The sequence below is a fragment of the Diplotaxodon limnothrissa genome, linkage group LG1, assembly GCF_057381915.1.
Source record: "Diplotaxodon limnothrissa isolate DT_005_m linkage group LG1, D_limnothrissa_male_GT1.1, whole genome shotgun sequence".
Classification (NCBI taxonomy): Eukaryota; Metazoa; Chordata; class Actinopteri; order Cichliformes; family Cichlidae; genus Diplotaxodon; species Diplotaxodon limnothrissa.
Window position 1 is genome coordinate 42703346 of NC_140596.1, and position 16950 is coordinate 42720295.

Sequence of the window (16950 nt, forward strand, 5' to 3'; positions counted from 1 at the left end):
TACAGCTGGGTGGGTGCTATGATGTTACTGATAGTGAACTTTATTTTATTCAGCGGATGTCGCGCTAAACAACAGCAGCACGTTTAAGCTTGATCAGCTGTTGTTAGAATTTATTTAATATTAATTTCTAGTATCAGCTGATGTTTGCTGGAGCCACAGCTGTAAAGCTGCTGGTCATGATGTCTGTTTAGATATGTGGTGAGCAGTGTTGCCACAGTTACTTTGAAAAAGTAATATATTACGGACTACTGATTACTCCTTCCAAAAGTAACTTAGTTACTTTACTGATTACTTTATTTTTAAAGTAACTAAGTTAGATTACTAGTTACTTTATTAGTTACTTTCAGAAGCTGCCAATAACACTCCCCACTGCCTCAACATAAAAACATCAACCGATTTTGCCAATACTCACTTTATTGGAAGTGTATTTTAACAGTAATGTCAACAATATATCTCCTGACATTTGAAGTTGAACTTAAAACTTTTTTCCTGACAGAAATACTTGTTTGTATGAAAATAAAGACAGTCTTGTTACTTCACTTAACATAAATACTTTTTATAAAAAAACAAACAAACAAACAAACAAAGAGTCTTTCTTGACTTCCCTTAAGATACTTTTTATACCATCCACATGTAAGCACTATTGTCCGCTTTTGTAACTTTGGACTAATCTTATGAAAAAAAAAAAAAGAGACTGCAGGTCCAACTTAAATTGCCTTACTTCCTTGCAGGTAATTGTTTTAAGTTAATCAACTTGAAAACTTTAATAAGTTTATTAAGTGACTTTGATAAACTTAATTCAATTACTTGTAAATAGTTATTTAAATTGGATTCCCCATTCTCTGTTTTTTCAGTATATGTTGTCATCGCATGTTATGGGGGAAACAGTAGAGTGGAGCGAGTAAACCAGTGGTTGTACCTCATTAACAGAAGCTTCTCAAACCTTTTGTCAGAAAGTCGATTTCTTTTAGGCGTGAGCACCAAACCTCCCAGACTAAAAAGTCGCTCCACAGGAGCACTTGATGGGGTTGGAGTGTTATACTTTAAAAAAATTGTCTTTATGCTTGAAAATTTATGCAGAATCTGAAGGTCGTAGCCTGACATCAGGTAGTCCATGACTTCTTTTTCTGCAGAATAGGTCTCCTCCTCTGGCTCTGCCTCAAAAGTGAAAAAGTCCATCTCACCTTGGCTGCTAGATGTAGTAGCACTGGGCACACTGGCAGGGTTTTTTGCCAGAGGAGCAGTGGTGCAACACTCTGCTGTCAGAAGCTGTTTTACTCGCTCCCTCCTTCCTGCATCTCTCAGCCATCGGAGTTTGAATTTTGGACAACTGGCAGCTGCAAGAAGGGCATCTTTGTCATCCAGCACACCGGCGAAACGAGTCTGAATAGCCTAAAAAACATAATTGATATTTTTATGCCTACAATTTATTATGTTATTGAATTATTTGCAAACCATGCCTAATATGAGATCAGTATTATGGATTAATTTTGTTTTAGGTTACTTGTAAACATTTTAATTGTTTTAATCTTATTTTTCAATGATAATTAATATTCTGTTCCATGTTTGTGAATTGTATGAAGCAAAAAATCTGACTAATTTCAAGATGGAGCGTACCTGTACAATGGCATCTGGAAGGCCTGCAGTCATCCTGGAGAGGTCATCTTTCACAGCCTGGGTCTTCTGCATCAGAACTTCAAGTGTTGGTAGTAAAGTTCCATATGGACAGTCGCCTTGTAAAATGTCCAGTGCTGCAGTCAGAGGTTTCATGGCCATGCAGTACTCATGCAGGAACTGGTATTCTTGATCTTTGAAGCACTTCAGTCCTAGCTTTGTGCACAGAGTATTCAGCTCACCCATGGGGATTTCTGCAATTCTCTTTACAGCATCAAAAAAGGAATTCCACCTTGTGGATGTTGGTATTAGGAGCTTTCTTTTGCTGATTTCTTCCACTGTTTCTGATGCAAGTGTAGATCTACTCGATTTGGTCCAAAGAGCTGTGCATTTTGCTGTGCTGCTCCTATACACAGCCCTGCTCTCTGCATTGGTTGTTAAATGTTTCTCCACATCACGTGTGCAAATTATGTTGATGGTGTGCGAAGCACACCTGCGGTGCGGGGGAAGAGACAGCTGACCATCACTTTCATTCTCAGCCGAGAGGATTTCTGACAGATCAGAAAAAGTGACATCATCGTCTTTGGGGCTGGACTCTTCCTCCTCCGTCTCATCATCGGACTCCGTGACAGGATGATAAACTTGAAACGCCTTAACAAAGTTGGATCCATTATCAGTAACTGTTGCAACTACTTTGTTGAGTAATCCATAAGAGGAGTGGATGTTTTCGATTTCTGTACCAATGACATCATACGTGTGTCTACCACGAATTCGCCTACATGCTAATGCAACCTTGTGACGCTCTAATGTGGTTCTACTGATCCAGTGGAGCGTTACTCCCATATAGCTTCTGTTGTTAGCAGTCCAAATATCCGCGGTAGTTGAAACAAAGTCAATCTCATTCAGTGTGGCCTTCAAATTTCTCTCCATTTCTGTAAACTCCTTCTCCAAGTAAGAAGTAAAAGTCGTTCGGTGAGGCAGCTCGGCATTAACAGAAGTAGGGATCTTTTTTATTATGGCACGAAACGAGGGCGAGTCAACAGTGTTTATAGGTAGCATTTCTTCTACAATATACTGCGCGACCAACTTCTTCAATTCTTCATCACTTACTGGTTTTGCACCAAAGTCCAACTTTTGTTGTTTGGGGGGTGTAGGACCTTCTGCGGAAGTCACGGCTCTCTGCTTCAGACCACTTGGTGGGACTCTCTCTGTGAGTTTGACTGTGCTGTGCTGCGACTCCAAATGTTTCTTTAAGTTTGACGTAGTGTTTTTGAAGGTAGATAACACTTTTTCGCCAACACAGAGTGTACAACGAACCTTAATATTTAAATCTTTAGTTGACAGAAACTCAAAATAGTGACCATATTTCCAGCTAAAGAACGAACATCTCTCTCCCTCCATTGTTGTTTACACTTTTTTACGTCGCTGGCTGCTTGTGAGCGGGAAACGTGACCTGTCGCTTATGTGACGTTTCACGACACGTATGCGTTTGTCATCCGCTGAGACGAAAAGAAAAAACCAAATCTTTTTGCTTAAAAAAAATAGTAACGCACAGTGGTTTGGACAAGTAACTTTAATCTGACTACTGTTATGGAAATAGTAACGCGTTAGATTAGTCGTTACTGAAAAAGTGGTCATATTCGGAGTAACGCGTTACTAAGCAACGCGTTACCGGCATCACTGGTGGTGAGAGGGAAACATGAAGATGAAACCAGGAGATGTCCTTACTGAATCATCAGAGCTGAACAGGTGATGGAGAAACAGGTTCACCTTTTAGGTGACACGAATGAGTTGAAGTTATGAACTGTTTCTGAGAGACAAATAACACCAGGATCCTTTTTTTATGTAGCTGACAGCTGGTAACTGTGCAGGGGCGGGTCTAGCAAAGTGTTGCCAGGGGGCCAGGTAGGGCATTAACAGGGAGAGGGGGGCACAAAGATATACTGTACTTTCTTATTCTCATTTAAAATGTCTCACTGTTATTAAATAATTATCTGAATCTTACAACCAAAGTTTTTATCTGACGTAAAATGTATAGAAATCATACATATACCAACAAGACTGTACATCACTGTCACAACAGCATCTGTTTCCATTCAAAGGCTTTATGGCTTTAATACCTGGTGGGCCGGTCTCTAGTCAAAATGCTCGATTTTCTGTCCCAGTCCAGCCCTGCAGGTTAATACTGGCAGTGTCACCATGCCAGCTGACTGTATTTCATCATCAGCCAGTGTTGTTCTTTATCAATATTACCAAAGTTTACCCTAAGGCAGCATAGAAAGTATTTACTTGCTTTCAGGTTTTATTCAAATGTTAGTCTTCTCAGTTGTTTCCCCACTTTTTTCCTGTTTCAAAATCAAACACCAGTTTGTGAGAAGATTATCTTCTTTTTTTTAACAGGCAACTGCAGCACAGATCATAATAAAATTGCTATTTGCTTGGGTATTACCTTCATGAATGACATATTAATAGGAAGCAAATTCTGCATCTTCAAGTTAGGATTTTAAGGGGGATAAGGGGCGGGGACACCAACTGATGTGCAACTTCTACTAAAGCTTTAGCATCATACTAATGATTCTTGACGCCAGCGAGGCTGACAAAGTGGTGTAACAATTTGGTTTTTTTTAAAGATAGAATTTCCTATTACTGACATCATTTAGAAACTAGGGTTTGACTCCTGTGTGAGACCGTAATTTTCTTTATTTATGTAACTTTTGTTTTCACTGGCAGTTTAGTGTTAGGTTAGGACAAAAAACAAATTAGGAAGGTTAAAGACAGAACATTACTAGATTGTGGTTTTAATTAAAATGTAGCCTGTGACAATGCTGAACACATGACAAGCTACTTTAAGGCATATCACCCAGTTTGTAATATTGCTAAACATTTCTGAAGGCAGACGAGTCATGCTGGCTGGGTCAGTGTCATTTTTGTTGTAATTGATGTCTGGTTTGTTCTGTTCCCTAGTGATGGGTAGGGATGGGTACCAGTATCCGGTGCCACAATGGCACCGGTTCTGACATAATCCTTGAAATAGTAATAACACAGTATCCTCAGCAAAGATGAACTAAACAAGTTTTATTTTAATGGAAGTTTACTTCAAGTCTTAGATTTTTACTGTTTTTTATTTGATTACTTTAAAGTATATGATTACATTTGAGTAATTAAATAAAGACAGTTTTGATGGAGCTCCTGAGCCAGCCCAAGCTCTCTATGAAGACGAGGAAAAACTCCCCTGGGGGGGCCAGATTGACGGGAAGAAACCTCGGGAAAGCCCATTCAAAGAGAGATCCCCTTTCCTGGGATGGCTGGGGGGGTTACAGGAATTCCAAAACACTGAAATTTAAAGTGGGCCAATTAAAAAAATTATTTCCTGAAAAAAAGAAAGGTAATTCATACATCACACATAAATGATAACGTCTGAATTGTGTGTGTTTGTGTGTGTGTGATAGGCTTATCTCAGCCAAGTGTGATGCTGTAGGTCCTCCAGCGTCGGCCGCGTCTCCGGGACTTTGGTTAAACACGCGTCCAAGAAATCCCGGCAGTCTGGAAAGAAAGGAAAGAGAAAAAACATGAAGATGATAGTTCCAGTGGTCCAAGCCATCAGTCAGTCTTGAAGTGTGACGTTTTCTTACTTTTGGACAGATGTCTTTTGAATTTCAGGCGGTTTTTGAGGAAGCTCGTGGTGTCAAAGTCCCCCGCATGAAGCGCTTCGTACAGAACCACTCCCATTTGCCATACCGTGGTGGGTCCACACCTGTAGCAACTGCGCCCGTACCACTCGGGAGGGGAGTAAATTTCTGTACCTAATAAACAGACACAATTGCAATTTCTTCTAAAACAAGAAATTGCTCTGTGAAGAGCAAGAGCAGAATATGTTACCATAGAAGAGGCGGTACTGCGACCGCTCCTTAAAAAAGCAGCTGAGTCCAAAGTCGATGATACGAACACGCGGTACATCTGAGCCGGTCTCAATTAGAATGTTCTCACTCTTGATGTCCTGGTGAAAGATGTGTTTATCCTCCAGGTGCTTCGCAGCATCAACCAGCTGCTTCAGAATGACCTGGAAATAGAGCAGGGCGATATGACCAAAAATATTCATCACGATATACATTTGAAAAGTTGCGATAACGATATAACTGACGATATAACTGACACTAGACAAAATACTTTACAACTCCACAACTTTATTAGTGCAAAAAAACCCATCAATGTATTTTCACTTAAACAAGCAGCTGTTTTTTTTATGTCCATTAAAGTTATATAAAAATGTAACAGTGCAAATTCCTCGCTGACAGTTTAACCAAAAGGCATTTCCAGTGGAAACTGGCCGACACATCCTCAGCATAACCATGTATAATATCCACAAAACTTAAAAAGAGGTTATACACACACAATACGGTAACATGTTGAGGTGCAGTACGTATCACTCCGCGAGGCTCCGCCTACGATAGCCGTAATGCTCCGACAATCCATCGAGCGGTGCGGCTTTGTAGCTTAGCAAAGTCGCCGTGTACATAAAATAGTTTCGAGGTCAGTAAACACAACCAGAGTTCATACATAAGGCACACGGGATTATAAGGGGCTCTGTCGAGTTTCAGAAAATTCAAAGGATTGATTTTAAGTGCGCCGTATTTTCCATACAACACGGTAATAACGACGGCCCGCTAGCATGCTCTACCAAAAATTGTGCTTTGTTGTGTATCTGACGGACGAAAGCGAAACCAGTTCCACACCACTGAAGCTGCAGCATTTTTACAAACCAGTTCTGGTTCATCCGTTTCATTCAACGATCCACTTTTGCTCTTCTCTTTCTGCGTCACCGCCATGTGCGTATGTAAACAAAGGCACTGCGCATGCGCGTTTTACCCATATTCTATCGCCATATTTCATTTTCCTATCGTTGCCCAAAATTACACCGGTATTACCGTGAACGGTATGATATAGCCCAGCCCTACCTGGAAACGATGAAAAAGACAATAACCAATCAATGGGTTAATGTTTCTCTAATACTCTGTGCTTTGATTGAATGATGTACAGTCTAAGACTCTTCTAAGGCAAGTCAACTTGCCTTGGCCTTGTCCTCTGGCAAAAATCCTCCATTTTCTTCTATGTATTTATCCAGGTCCACAGCGGGGACAGGTCTCTCCATCACCAGGATCAGCTCTCTGCCAAAGTCAAACCACTCCAACAGAGACACTGGGGCTGATGTTTCCACTGATCCATCTGCTTCAGCTGCAAGCTTCAGCATGATGGCAACTTCCACCGACAGATTCTTCCCGTTGTCATCCTGAAATATTTTAACAAAGTGGATGATGAGGCACAGACGTTCCACAGGTGAACGCTGCATGCAATCCACTAATGTAAAAACAATGCAAGTCTTGCACATTTACCTTCACTTTGCAGTACACTTTCCCCTTTGGGATGTGTTTGATGGCCACCTAAAAGACACAGGGCATTGATGAGCATTTCCTCAGTATGACATAATTAAAGGTGTAAAACAGCACACGTCTCAGCTTACGATATTATCCCTTATCTGCATTACTGCCTGTCTCACTACCACCATCTGAACACTTACTGGTAAATGATCCTTTATGCGGTAGCCAGCAAACACTGCTCCGCATCCTCCTTCTCCAAGCCGGTGCTCCTCCACGTATCTCGCTTGGAAGTCTCCTAAACAGACAAACACAAATTGGGTTTTACTACAGCTGTCACACAAATTACTCTCTGCTGTACCCTAAATGTTCATTTTGCTCTTCACCTGAATATAAAAGCTAAGCTGCTTGCTACTTACGTTTCTGTTCAGCCACTGACTTTTTGGCAACAGTTTTGGTTTTGTCCTGGTCCACGTTCTTTTTCTTAGGTGGGTCCCTGGTGTCTCCCGCAGCTTTCCTTTTGCCAGCCTTTTTGTTTTTACTGCAGCTCTCTGAAATCTCTATGCTGCAGTCTGCAGATGTGGAAAACACCAAAAGCACGTCAGCTTATTAGATAATAGACACAAATATCTCCCAAACACTAATACCTTCAAACTAGCAACCAGATGTACACTTAATCTACCCCTCACTCAACTAATTAGCCTACCTTTACCAGTGTCCAACCAGGAAGATGCCTGCCCCTTGTCACCGCTCACATGGTCAAGAAGTTTACGCTTTTTTGCTGTATTGGTTGTCCCCGCTTCATCTTGTTGGACCTTTCGCTTGACTCCCCTGACCACATGAGCATCTGAGCTGGTGGAAGGACCAGCCTGCTCAGTGACCCTCCTTCTTTTTATGGGGGTCGTTTTTTCAGGACTGGCCTTTCTTTTAGCCATCCTGCTCTTACAAACTATAAACAACAACAACAACAACACATTAGTGAAAAAGAGCGCTCGACATCAGGACTAGAAGGATTTTGATGTCATTGAATTTTAAATTAGTATTGCTTACAATATTACAAAAAGCCCACAACAAATTACAAAACCCCCACAACAAAATACAAAACCCCCACAACAAAATACAAAAAGCCCACAACAAAATACAAAACCCCCACAACAAATTACAAAAAGCCCACAACAAATTACAAAAAGCCCACAACAAAATACAAAACCCCCACAACAAAATACAAAAAGCCCACAACAAAATACAAAACCCCCACAACAAAATACAAAACCCCCACAACAAATTACAAAAAGCCCACAACAAAATACAAAACCCCCACAACAAATTACAAAAAGCCCACAACAAATTACAAAAAGCCCACAACAAAATACAAAACCCCCACAACAAAATACAAAAAGCCCACAACAAAATACAAAACCCCCACAACAAAATACAAAAAGCCCACAACAAAATACAAAACCCCCACAACAAATTACAAAAAGCCTACAACAAAATACAAAAAGCCCACAACAAAATACAAAACCCCCACAACAAAATACAAAAAGCCCACAACAAAATACAAAACCCCCACAACAAAATACAAAACCCCCACAACAAATTACAAAAAGCCCACAACAAAATACAAAACCCCCACAACAAATTACAAAAAGCCCCCAACAAAATACAAAAAGCCTACAACAAATTACAAAAAGCCCACAACAAATTACAAAAAGCCCACAACAAAATACAAAAAGCCCACAACAAAATACAAAACCCCCACAACAAATTACAAAAAGCCCACAACAAATTACAAAAAGCCCACAACAAAATACAAAACCCCCACAACAAAATACAAAACCCCCACAACAAATTACAAAAAGCCCACAACAAAATACAAAACCCCCACAACAAATTACAAAAAGCCCCCAACAAAATACAAAAAGCCTACAACAAATTACAAAAAGCCCACAACAAATTACAAAAAGTCCACAACAAAATACAAAACCCCCACAACAAATTACAAAAAGCCCACAACAAATTACAAAAAGCCCACAACAAAATACAAAACCCCCACAACAAAATACAAAACCCCCACAACAAATTACAAAAAGCCCACAACAAATTACAAAAAGCCCACAACAAAATACAAAACCCCCACAACAAAATACAAAAAGCCTACAACAAAATACAAAACCCCCACAACAAAATACACAACCCCCACAACAAATTACAAAAAGCCCACAACAAAATACAAAACCCCCACAACAAATTACAAAAAGCCCCCAACAAAATACAAAAAGCCTACAACAAAATACACAAAGCCTACAACAAAATACAAAAAGCCCACAACAAAATACAAAACCCCCACAACAAAATACAAAAAGCCCACAACAAAATACAAAACCCCCACAACAAAATACACAACCCCCACAACAAATTACAAAAAGCCCACAACAAAATACAAAACCCCCACAACACGCCCACCCCCGTGACATCACGCTCCAAAGCCCTATTAGGCTAATCGTTGTGTCACTTCCGGTATTTTAGACAATCCCTTTCCGTCAAGGATTTTTAATTTGTTGTGGGCTTTTTGTAATTTGTTGTGGTTTTTTTTTAATTTGTTGCGGTTTTTTAATTTGTTGCGATTTGCACTTCCCAGCCACCGTAGAACCAGTTTCACGAAACTTAGCAAGCAGTTTGCTGACTGTAGCATGGGAGATGGGTGGTCTCGTAGGGTGTCTTGCATTGAAATCTGCTGCAATGACCCGGTTACTGCGTTCACCAGATATCAACACAATTTCGATCCGCTCCTAACATGTTAACCTCTTCGACATATCAATGGCTGTGAACAAAGAGAAACTTGTAAACAACTCATGAAAGGATAACCAAGCACACCATTGGGCAGAGAGAGTGTTCGCCTGTGGCGCCAAACAGGCTAGGACCGCCACTGTCCCTGATAGTGGCTCCAGCGTACCACACGGTGATGGAGTTGAGGATGGACTCGATGATTGCAGTGTAGAATTGCATCATCGCCCGTGTTGGCAGGTTGAATTTCTTCAGCTCCCTCAGGAAGTACATCCTCTGCTATGGCATCATGGCCTTGCACTCATTTTTACAACTTTTTAATAGGAAAAAAAGATTAATTTTAATTAAAAAATGTTTTGACATTTGTGAAAATGGAATTTTTCCTGTATTCATTTTTTTACATTTGTTTTGGTTTTTATTGCCTTTTGAGTCAAAAGTCTCCAGAGGCAGATGCTTGGTTTCCTGGTATTTCAAGACATTAATGCAATGGAAAGGGATTTAAAAAAAGAAAGAAAGGAAACAGTGGAAAGTGAATCTCACATGAAGCGGAGGAGCTCAGAGTTCTCTCACTAGTCTAAATATCTTCAGAAGTGAGTGCAGATAGTAGTGGGAACATTTACTCAAGTACTTAAAATACATAAAGTCTGTGTTTCAGGTAGGTGTTTCCATGTTATACTAGATTCTGCTATTGTCATGGTTGGCTGTGTGGCAGGCGAGCAGAAGCGGTGGACCCAAAAATGCAGGAGTCTTGGAGACGGGAAGAAACTGAAAACGCAGCTTTATTGCTGGAAGAATGATTGACAAAATAAAACTTACAAAAGGAAAACAAGACTCTAAAGCGAGGTGCTGGAGGACTGGACATTACAAACACACAGCAGGTTGAAGGAACGACGCGACAGGGAGCCCAGGAAAACACAGGGCTTAAATACACAGGGGAGTAATTAGGGAATGGGCGGGAGGGAGGGAGACACAGCTGGGAGAAATCAGGCTAACGAGACAGGGGAGAGGTAAAACTGAACACACTGACATAAGACATGAACTTTCAAAGTAAAACAGGAAATAAGAAACAAATCACAAAACCGCAAACATGTTATGGCCCTGTCCATAATCTGTTTTGGTGGCTGTTGTTGTCTGTGCCTTTAAGTCTTTGCAGGTCCTGGAGTGGATGAGCTGACGGCTGCTGATTGGTCCCCTGGCCATGTGATCTTCATTCAAATCCCTCACCAGCAGTTGTCCCGGGGCAGCCACTGACAGCAGCAGCAGACCTGACCCTGGCCTCCAAAACCTGAGACTTTTGTGCCTGTGACTTTGTGCGACTTTTTTGGAGTTTTGTATATAGTGTGTACATTAGTTTTCATTGTAAATAGCCTTGTAAATAGTAGTGATGGGCAGATGAAGCCCCATGAAGCACTGAAGCTTTTCATCCAATTGGTTCACCCCAACGCGAAGCTTCATGAAGCTTCATTTGCTCTAGCAGGACACCTACTGGACGTAAAAATAATAGCTGGCATGAATTTGAAGAGTGTGGCATTTTGCACACAGCCTGTAAATGTCAACAACAAAAGGAGTGTGTAAAACATGTATATTGTAGTGATGGCAGTATACTGTGTATATTTATAGTGGCAGTATGGGAAATGATTATTTGGAAATGCTTGAAATGGAAATGATCATTTACTGTGAGGTGAGGTGTGGTTGGGGTGTGGACAGTGGTTGTGCTTTTGTAACGTTGAGGTATGGACAGCTACACACTGAGGCTTTGAGCCTCAGTCCTGCCTGTTCACATTTTATTCTGTAAAAACTAAATTTTCACTGCTTTTATGACCTTTTTAGTGGGGAGAACATAGCTAGGATTTAATGATTTAACAAATCTTTTGAATCCTTTGTCCTCCACAATGCTAAATGGCTGGGAGTCCTCAATCACCATGCTGACCAGGTCTTCATCTATTTGAGATTGTTCTCCTGAGGAAAGACAATAAAGATAAAGCACAAATATAAATATCACACACGTAACTTATAACAGTTGTATAATATTGTTATATCATTTAGTAACATTACTGCATCCTATATTATCATTGCATTTGATGGCTCACCTGGTCTTGCTCCACGATCGGTGTCCCCCTTATTCTCATGCAAAGCTGTGTAGTGCCTAAGCATGGATGAGGTGTTGCTGTTATATCCCAGCTCCCTGGCACATAGCAAACACTTCACCTTGTACAAAAGTCAAGACAGCTCAACATAAATTGTATTGCACCATCAGTATCATGAAAATACATCTTCTGTAGAAATTTACATACCTTGTTGGGAGGAATAAGATCAAAATGTTCCCACACAGGGGAGGACATCCTCCTCTTCTTAGCTGGCTCCATTCTCTCCTGACTTTCCTCACTCTCATAAACCTCCATACGGTCTCCAAACTCTCACTAACCGCAACTCTCCATCAAACACCCACATTTTTGAATGAAGTCTGAGGGCTTTATATCGCTGTCATATCTCGCGGCAAAGTTCGAACCACTTCATGAACCAGTCACGTGGTACAGCCGGGCAGCGAGGCTTCGGACGTCATCATTTTCAGCTCCTCCCATAAATGAAGCAAGCCTCGATACGCGCTTCGCGGAAACGCCCCCTCCATTACTCGACACACGCTCCGAAGCCTCGATACAGAACGTCCCATCACTAGTAAATAGCACTGCAACAGAAGGGGTGAGCTGCCTTATTGTTTTTCCTTGCACTGTTTTCTCCTGTTTATTTCAGTTAGGGAGTTAGGTGTAGCGCTTGTCTTTTGTTTGATATTTGATTTCACATAGGGTTGTAGATAACACCTCCTCCTGACTTAGCTTGTTTTGTTTGTTATTTTGGCCTTTGTTCACCCCGGAGCTTCATTTTTGCAGTGCAGAAAAATAAATCACGATTCACTAAGAAATTGGTTTCCCTTTGTGTATGGTTTTGGGGACCAGGGCCCTGTTTCAGGAAGCCGGTTTAGAAAACTCAGAGTGAAAAACGATACTCAGGGTTGAGTAACCCCGAACTGTCCAACTCGGAATATTCCGTTTCAGAAAGGCTGATAACAAGTAGTTCAGTCAACGCGGAGTTGCTTTAACTCCAAGTGAAGCGCGCGGACGAGGATACATAAAGCCCTGATAAGCGGAGCACAGATTAAGCGAGTCACCATGGAGACGGAGGGAAAGAAGGCGCGGTCAATGTATTTCACAGCGCTTGAGGCCGAAATTCTGATGGCAGCATATGCCGATAACATGCAAATTCCGCGGAAAAAAGTAACACAGCCTCAGCTGCAAAAGAAAGGGAGCATGCATGGCAAAACATAGCCGACAGAGTCAATGCGTGAGTGTTAATTTAAACATTGATCGAGGGATTTCCACCCATTTAACACGTTATTTTATCATATGTTATTTTATTTGTTATTTTATACATTTTATTTTGTGATGTGATGTGAGCGCAGGTGCAACCCAACAGGCCCCAAACGTGCCTGGCAGCAAGTAAAAATGAAATATAAAAATATAGTCCAAACAGGTAAGGTGTAATTGTATTATGAGCCATAGTGCTTGGTCTGTTTGTCCGATGTAAATCAATTGCAGTTAGAGGCTACATTAATTTTCTTTCTGTAAGCACTTATTGAAATTATCTGAGCACATTACAAGTACATATTTGCTTACTCTGTATGCTCAAATGTGGCCCGTTATAGCCAACAGAAAAAAAGCGGAGGCCCGAAAAACAGGTGGGGGTCCTCCACCACCACCACTCACAGAGGCTGAGCAGTTGCCCTCAGCCAAAACAGTGGGCGCCCTGTGGCCGAAGGCATCTCTGCGGGGACATCCTCTGAGGCAATAACCCCGCAAGACACAAGTGCCTACATAAGGGGTAAATTCAAAATAATACATGATGTGCATACATCCTTTCTTCACAGTCACCTTTGCAGTGCGACACATTCATTTGATAAACTCTTTACCATAATGAATTATTTTGTAGTGAAGTTATTTTCCGACTGATTTTGCCTTCCCTCAGTCTTGGTTGTCTTTGAGAGCATAATGACAATGAAGTGTAAGGTGATAGGTATGTTTGTTAATTGCCATTTGGTCCCTTGTAAGTTATAAGTGACCTGTATAAACCTCATATTCTATCAGTTGATGGTGATGGTGTACTGCATCTGGTGCAGCCTCCTGTTGAGCCAGACCAACATGCAGTTGTGAGTAATACTCCACAGATTATATGAGTTTACAGTAGAACAGCAATGTTGTTTATTTCTTTACTACAGGAAAATAATGAAGAAACATTGACAGCTGTTACAGAGGAGGAAGCAACAGAGACACTTTATGAGGTTTACATCTTTTAATACTTTGTGTACAGGAAACACAGGCGACCAATAAAGCCAGTTGAACAAAAAATCTGTTTATTCTTCTTTCAACATGTTGAGGTGATGGGTCAAAGGAAATGATTGTGACATATGGTGTCTCTGACTGCTCTTCCATCTTGTATGTCCGTGGGAGGGTCAGGATGTTCATGGTTTGGATCACTGCTGATGTTTGGTTCAGAAGGACAGTGTTCTCCTCTAATTGTGGCAATGTTGTGAAGAATCACACATGCCACAATAATGTCACATGCCCTTTCTGGGGTGACCCTGAGTCTTTGCAGGCACTGGAACCGGGCCTTAAGCATTCCGATAGTCATTTCAATTCTGGCTCTTGTCCTGCAATTAGCCAGATTATATCGCTGCTGTGGGCCCGGTTCAGGGTCAGGGTAAGGGGTAAGCAAATAGGGTAAACATGGATACCCCCTATCACCAAGCAAGTAGCCAGTGAACTCTCCTAAGACAGAAGGGTACACTTCAGTTCAAATGTCCCTGAAGCAATTGGTCTTTATATATTTTAAAGTATTCTCAACTCACCATGTCCAAATTTTGTGCTCAGTGTACATTCACGGAATATTTGTGAGTCATGGACAGAGCCTGGCCACTTGGCTTCCACATTTGTGATAATGTTGGCAGCATCACATATGATCTTCACAGTGCAGAGAACACAAATTAGCATCCATTACTATAATGAAATAATTTGTTAGTTTGACATGCTACAGGGAACTATGTACCTGTACATTAATGCTGTGGAAAGACTTCCTGTTCACATAGTCTCCTTCATTTACTGAAGGAGCAATGATTGGAATGTGAGTGCCATCTGTACAGCCAATCACGCCTGGGAACCCTGAAAATAAATGTGCAATTTAAGTAGTAGTCCAAGTATCACCACATCATAAATTAAGTTTTGTTCATCCTGATACCTGCAATTTTGTGGCATCCCTCTTTGATAAATCTTGTGGGTCTGTGACCGGGGAACACCACAAACGAGTACAGGAGACGTTTCAGTGCAACTGTAACATTCCTGACTGCCCGACAGACGGTAGCCTTGGAAACGTGCTCAGCGTCACCAATATTATACAGAAAGCTCCCGTTTGCAAGAAACTGAAGTGCAATACAAATAATATGCAATGAACTGAGAGCATGTCCGCGATGTGTCACATGCGTAATATATGGCCTGAGGATGTTATCCAAATAAATTATAGATTGTGCTGAGAAACGGTAACGTTCGCACAGAAAATCATCAGGAAATGATAAAATGTCCAAACGCGCTCTGATCACTCTCTCCCGGCGGAGAGCTCTGCGGAGAATTTGGGCTTCACGATCTACTGGCTCTTCAAGGAAGTGGCACGCCATGTCCGACACTTCCTACTGTCAGGTTTCCGACAAAGGGGCGGAGACAGTCAGGGTTAGTTGTAGTAAACCTGCTAGGGGGCAGGTTAGCTTCACGGAGTGTGTCGTCATAGTGACTCACTCAGGCTGCAGCTGAACTCGCTTTGTGAAACCGAAAACCCAGAGTTTTCGTTAACTCAGGGTATACTTACTCAGTTTTTCCACTAAACCGGCTTCCTGAAACAGGGCCCAGGGCGGGGCAATTCTTTCAAACTTGTGTTGCGTTCCTGTACCCCTAGACTGGGGCGTAACATAAAGTGGGGGCTTGTCCTTTTTTTTTTTTTTTCTTTTGCCATTCTTTTTGCTCATTGTATTTTGTGGGTTGTCTGCAGTTTTTGGTTGGCAGTTTTCTTGTAGTGTTGGGGGTGATCTAGTCACAATGACTTTTGATGTGGATGATTTTGCACTACAACCCACCGTGGATAAGTTGGATCGATGCACAAAGGCGGATTTGTTGTTGGTGGCAGATTTGTTTAATGTTAGTGTGCCTTTACATGCTAAAAAGGCAGAAATTAAGCAGTGCCTGACAGCTCAGCTGGTGGATAAGGGGGTATTTGCGGAGTCGAAACCTCGGCCGGTTGAGGCGACTGGAGGTTTGGTGGTGGATGCGGGAGCAGAAGCTGCTGCAACCATCCCAAAAGCTCCCAGTGGACGGGTGTCGCCAGGGGCGGAGGCTCCTGCTGCCATTCAGATCCCAAACGTTAGCCCAGCCGGACAATCAACAGGATTGGTTACGGAGGATCTTGGGCTCGCCCTTCGCCTGAAAGAGGTGGAGCTTGCGACTAAGTCCAAAGAAGTTGAGCTTATGCATCTCCGCAAAAGGGCTATGGAGCTGGATCCTTCCCGGCAGCGCAATGTTACCTCTACCCCAGTGAGTAAAGTTGTGAGTAAATCTTCTGATTCACTCTCCTCTGACCAATTTGATGCAAGCAGGCAAATTGCTTTAGTGCCACCTTTCAGAGAAAGTGAGGTTGACTCTTACTTTAATGCCTTTGAACGCATCGCAACCACTTTGAAATGGCCCAAGGATGTGTGGAGTTTGTTGCTGCAGTGTAAATTGGTGGGGAAAGCACAGGAAGTGTGTGCAAGCTTGTCTATTGATGACAGCCTGGATTATGAAATTGTGAAATCCACTATTTTAAGGGCTTATGAGCTAGTTCCAGAGGCATATCGCCAGAGGTTTCGGTCGTGTGAAAAATCTGCCAACCAAACACATGTAGAGTTTGCCAGGGAGAAGACTCTCTTGTTTGATAAGTGGTTAGCTGCAAGTAAAGTGAAGGACTTTGCTCAGCTAAGAGAATTGGTCCTGCTGGAGGAATTCAAAACGTGTCTTCCAGAGAATGTTGTTGTATATATCAATGAGCAAAAGGTGGATTCGTTGTCTAAAGCTGCTGTTCTCGCAGATGAGTTTGTGTTGACCCA

The 16950-nt window shown here is 41.7% G+C and overlaps 2 protein-coding genes across 2 annotated transcripts; both read right to left on the reverse strand.

Moving 5' to 3' along the window:
- Positions 1-861: 861 nt before the first annotated feature.
- Positions 862-3015, reverse strand: LOC146640263 (uncharacterized). The gene is made up of 2 exons (XM_085353290.1): positions 1618-3015; positions 862-1392 (listed from the first exon to the last, which is right to left on the reverse strand). The coding sequence occupies exons 1-2, from the start codon at positions 3013-3015 to the stop codon at positions 874-876; spliced, it is 1917 nt and encodes a 638-aa protein (XP_085209416.1). The 3' UTR covers positions 862-873.
- A 2050-nt stretch (positions 3016-5065) lies between these two features.
- LOC146640264 (serine/threonine-protein kinase pim-1-like) lies at positions 5066-7927 on the reverse strand. The gene is made up of 8 exons (XM_085358903.1): positions 7693-7927; positions 7406-7558; positions 7190-7284; positions 7005-7052; positions 6683-6901; positions 5494-5674; positions 5247-5417; positions 5066-5157 (listed from the first exon to the last, which is right to left on the reverse strand). The coding sequence occupies exons 1-8, from the start codon at positions 7919-7921 to the stop codon at positions 5066-5068; spliced, it is 1188 nt and encodes a 395-aa protein (XP_085215029.1). The 5' UTR covers positions 7922-7927.
- Between the last annotated feature and the right edge of the window lie 9023 nt (positions 7928-16950).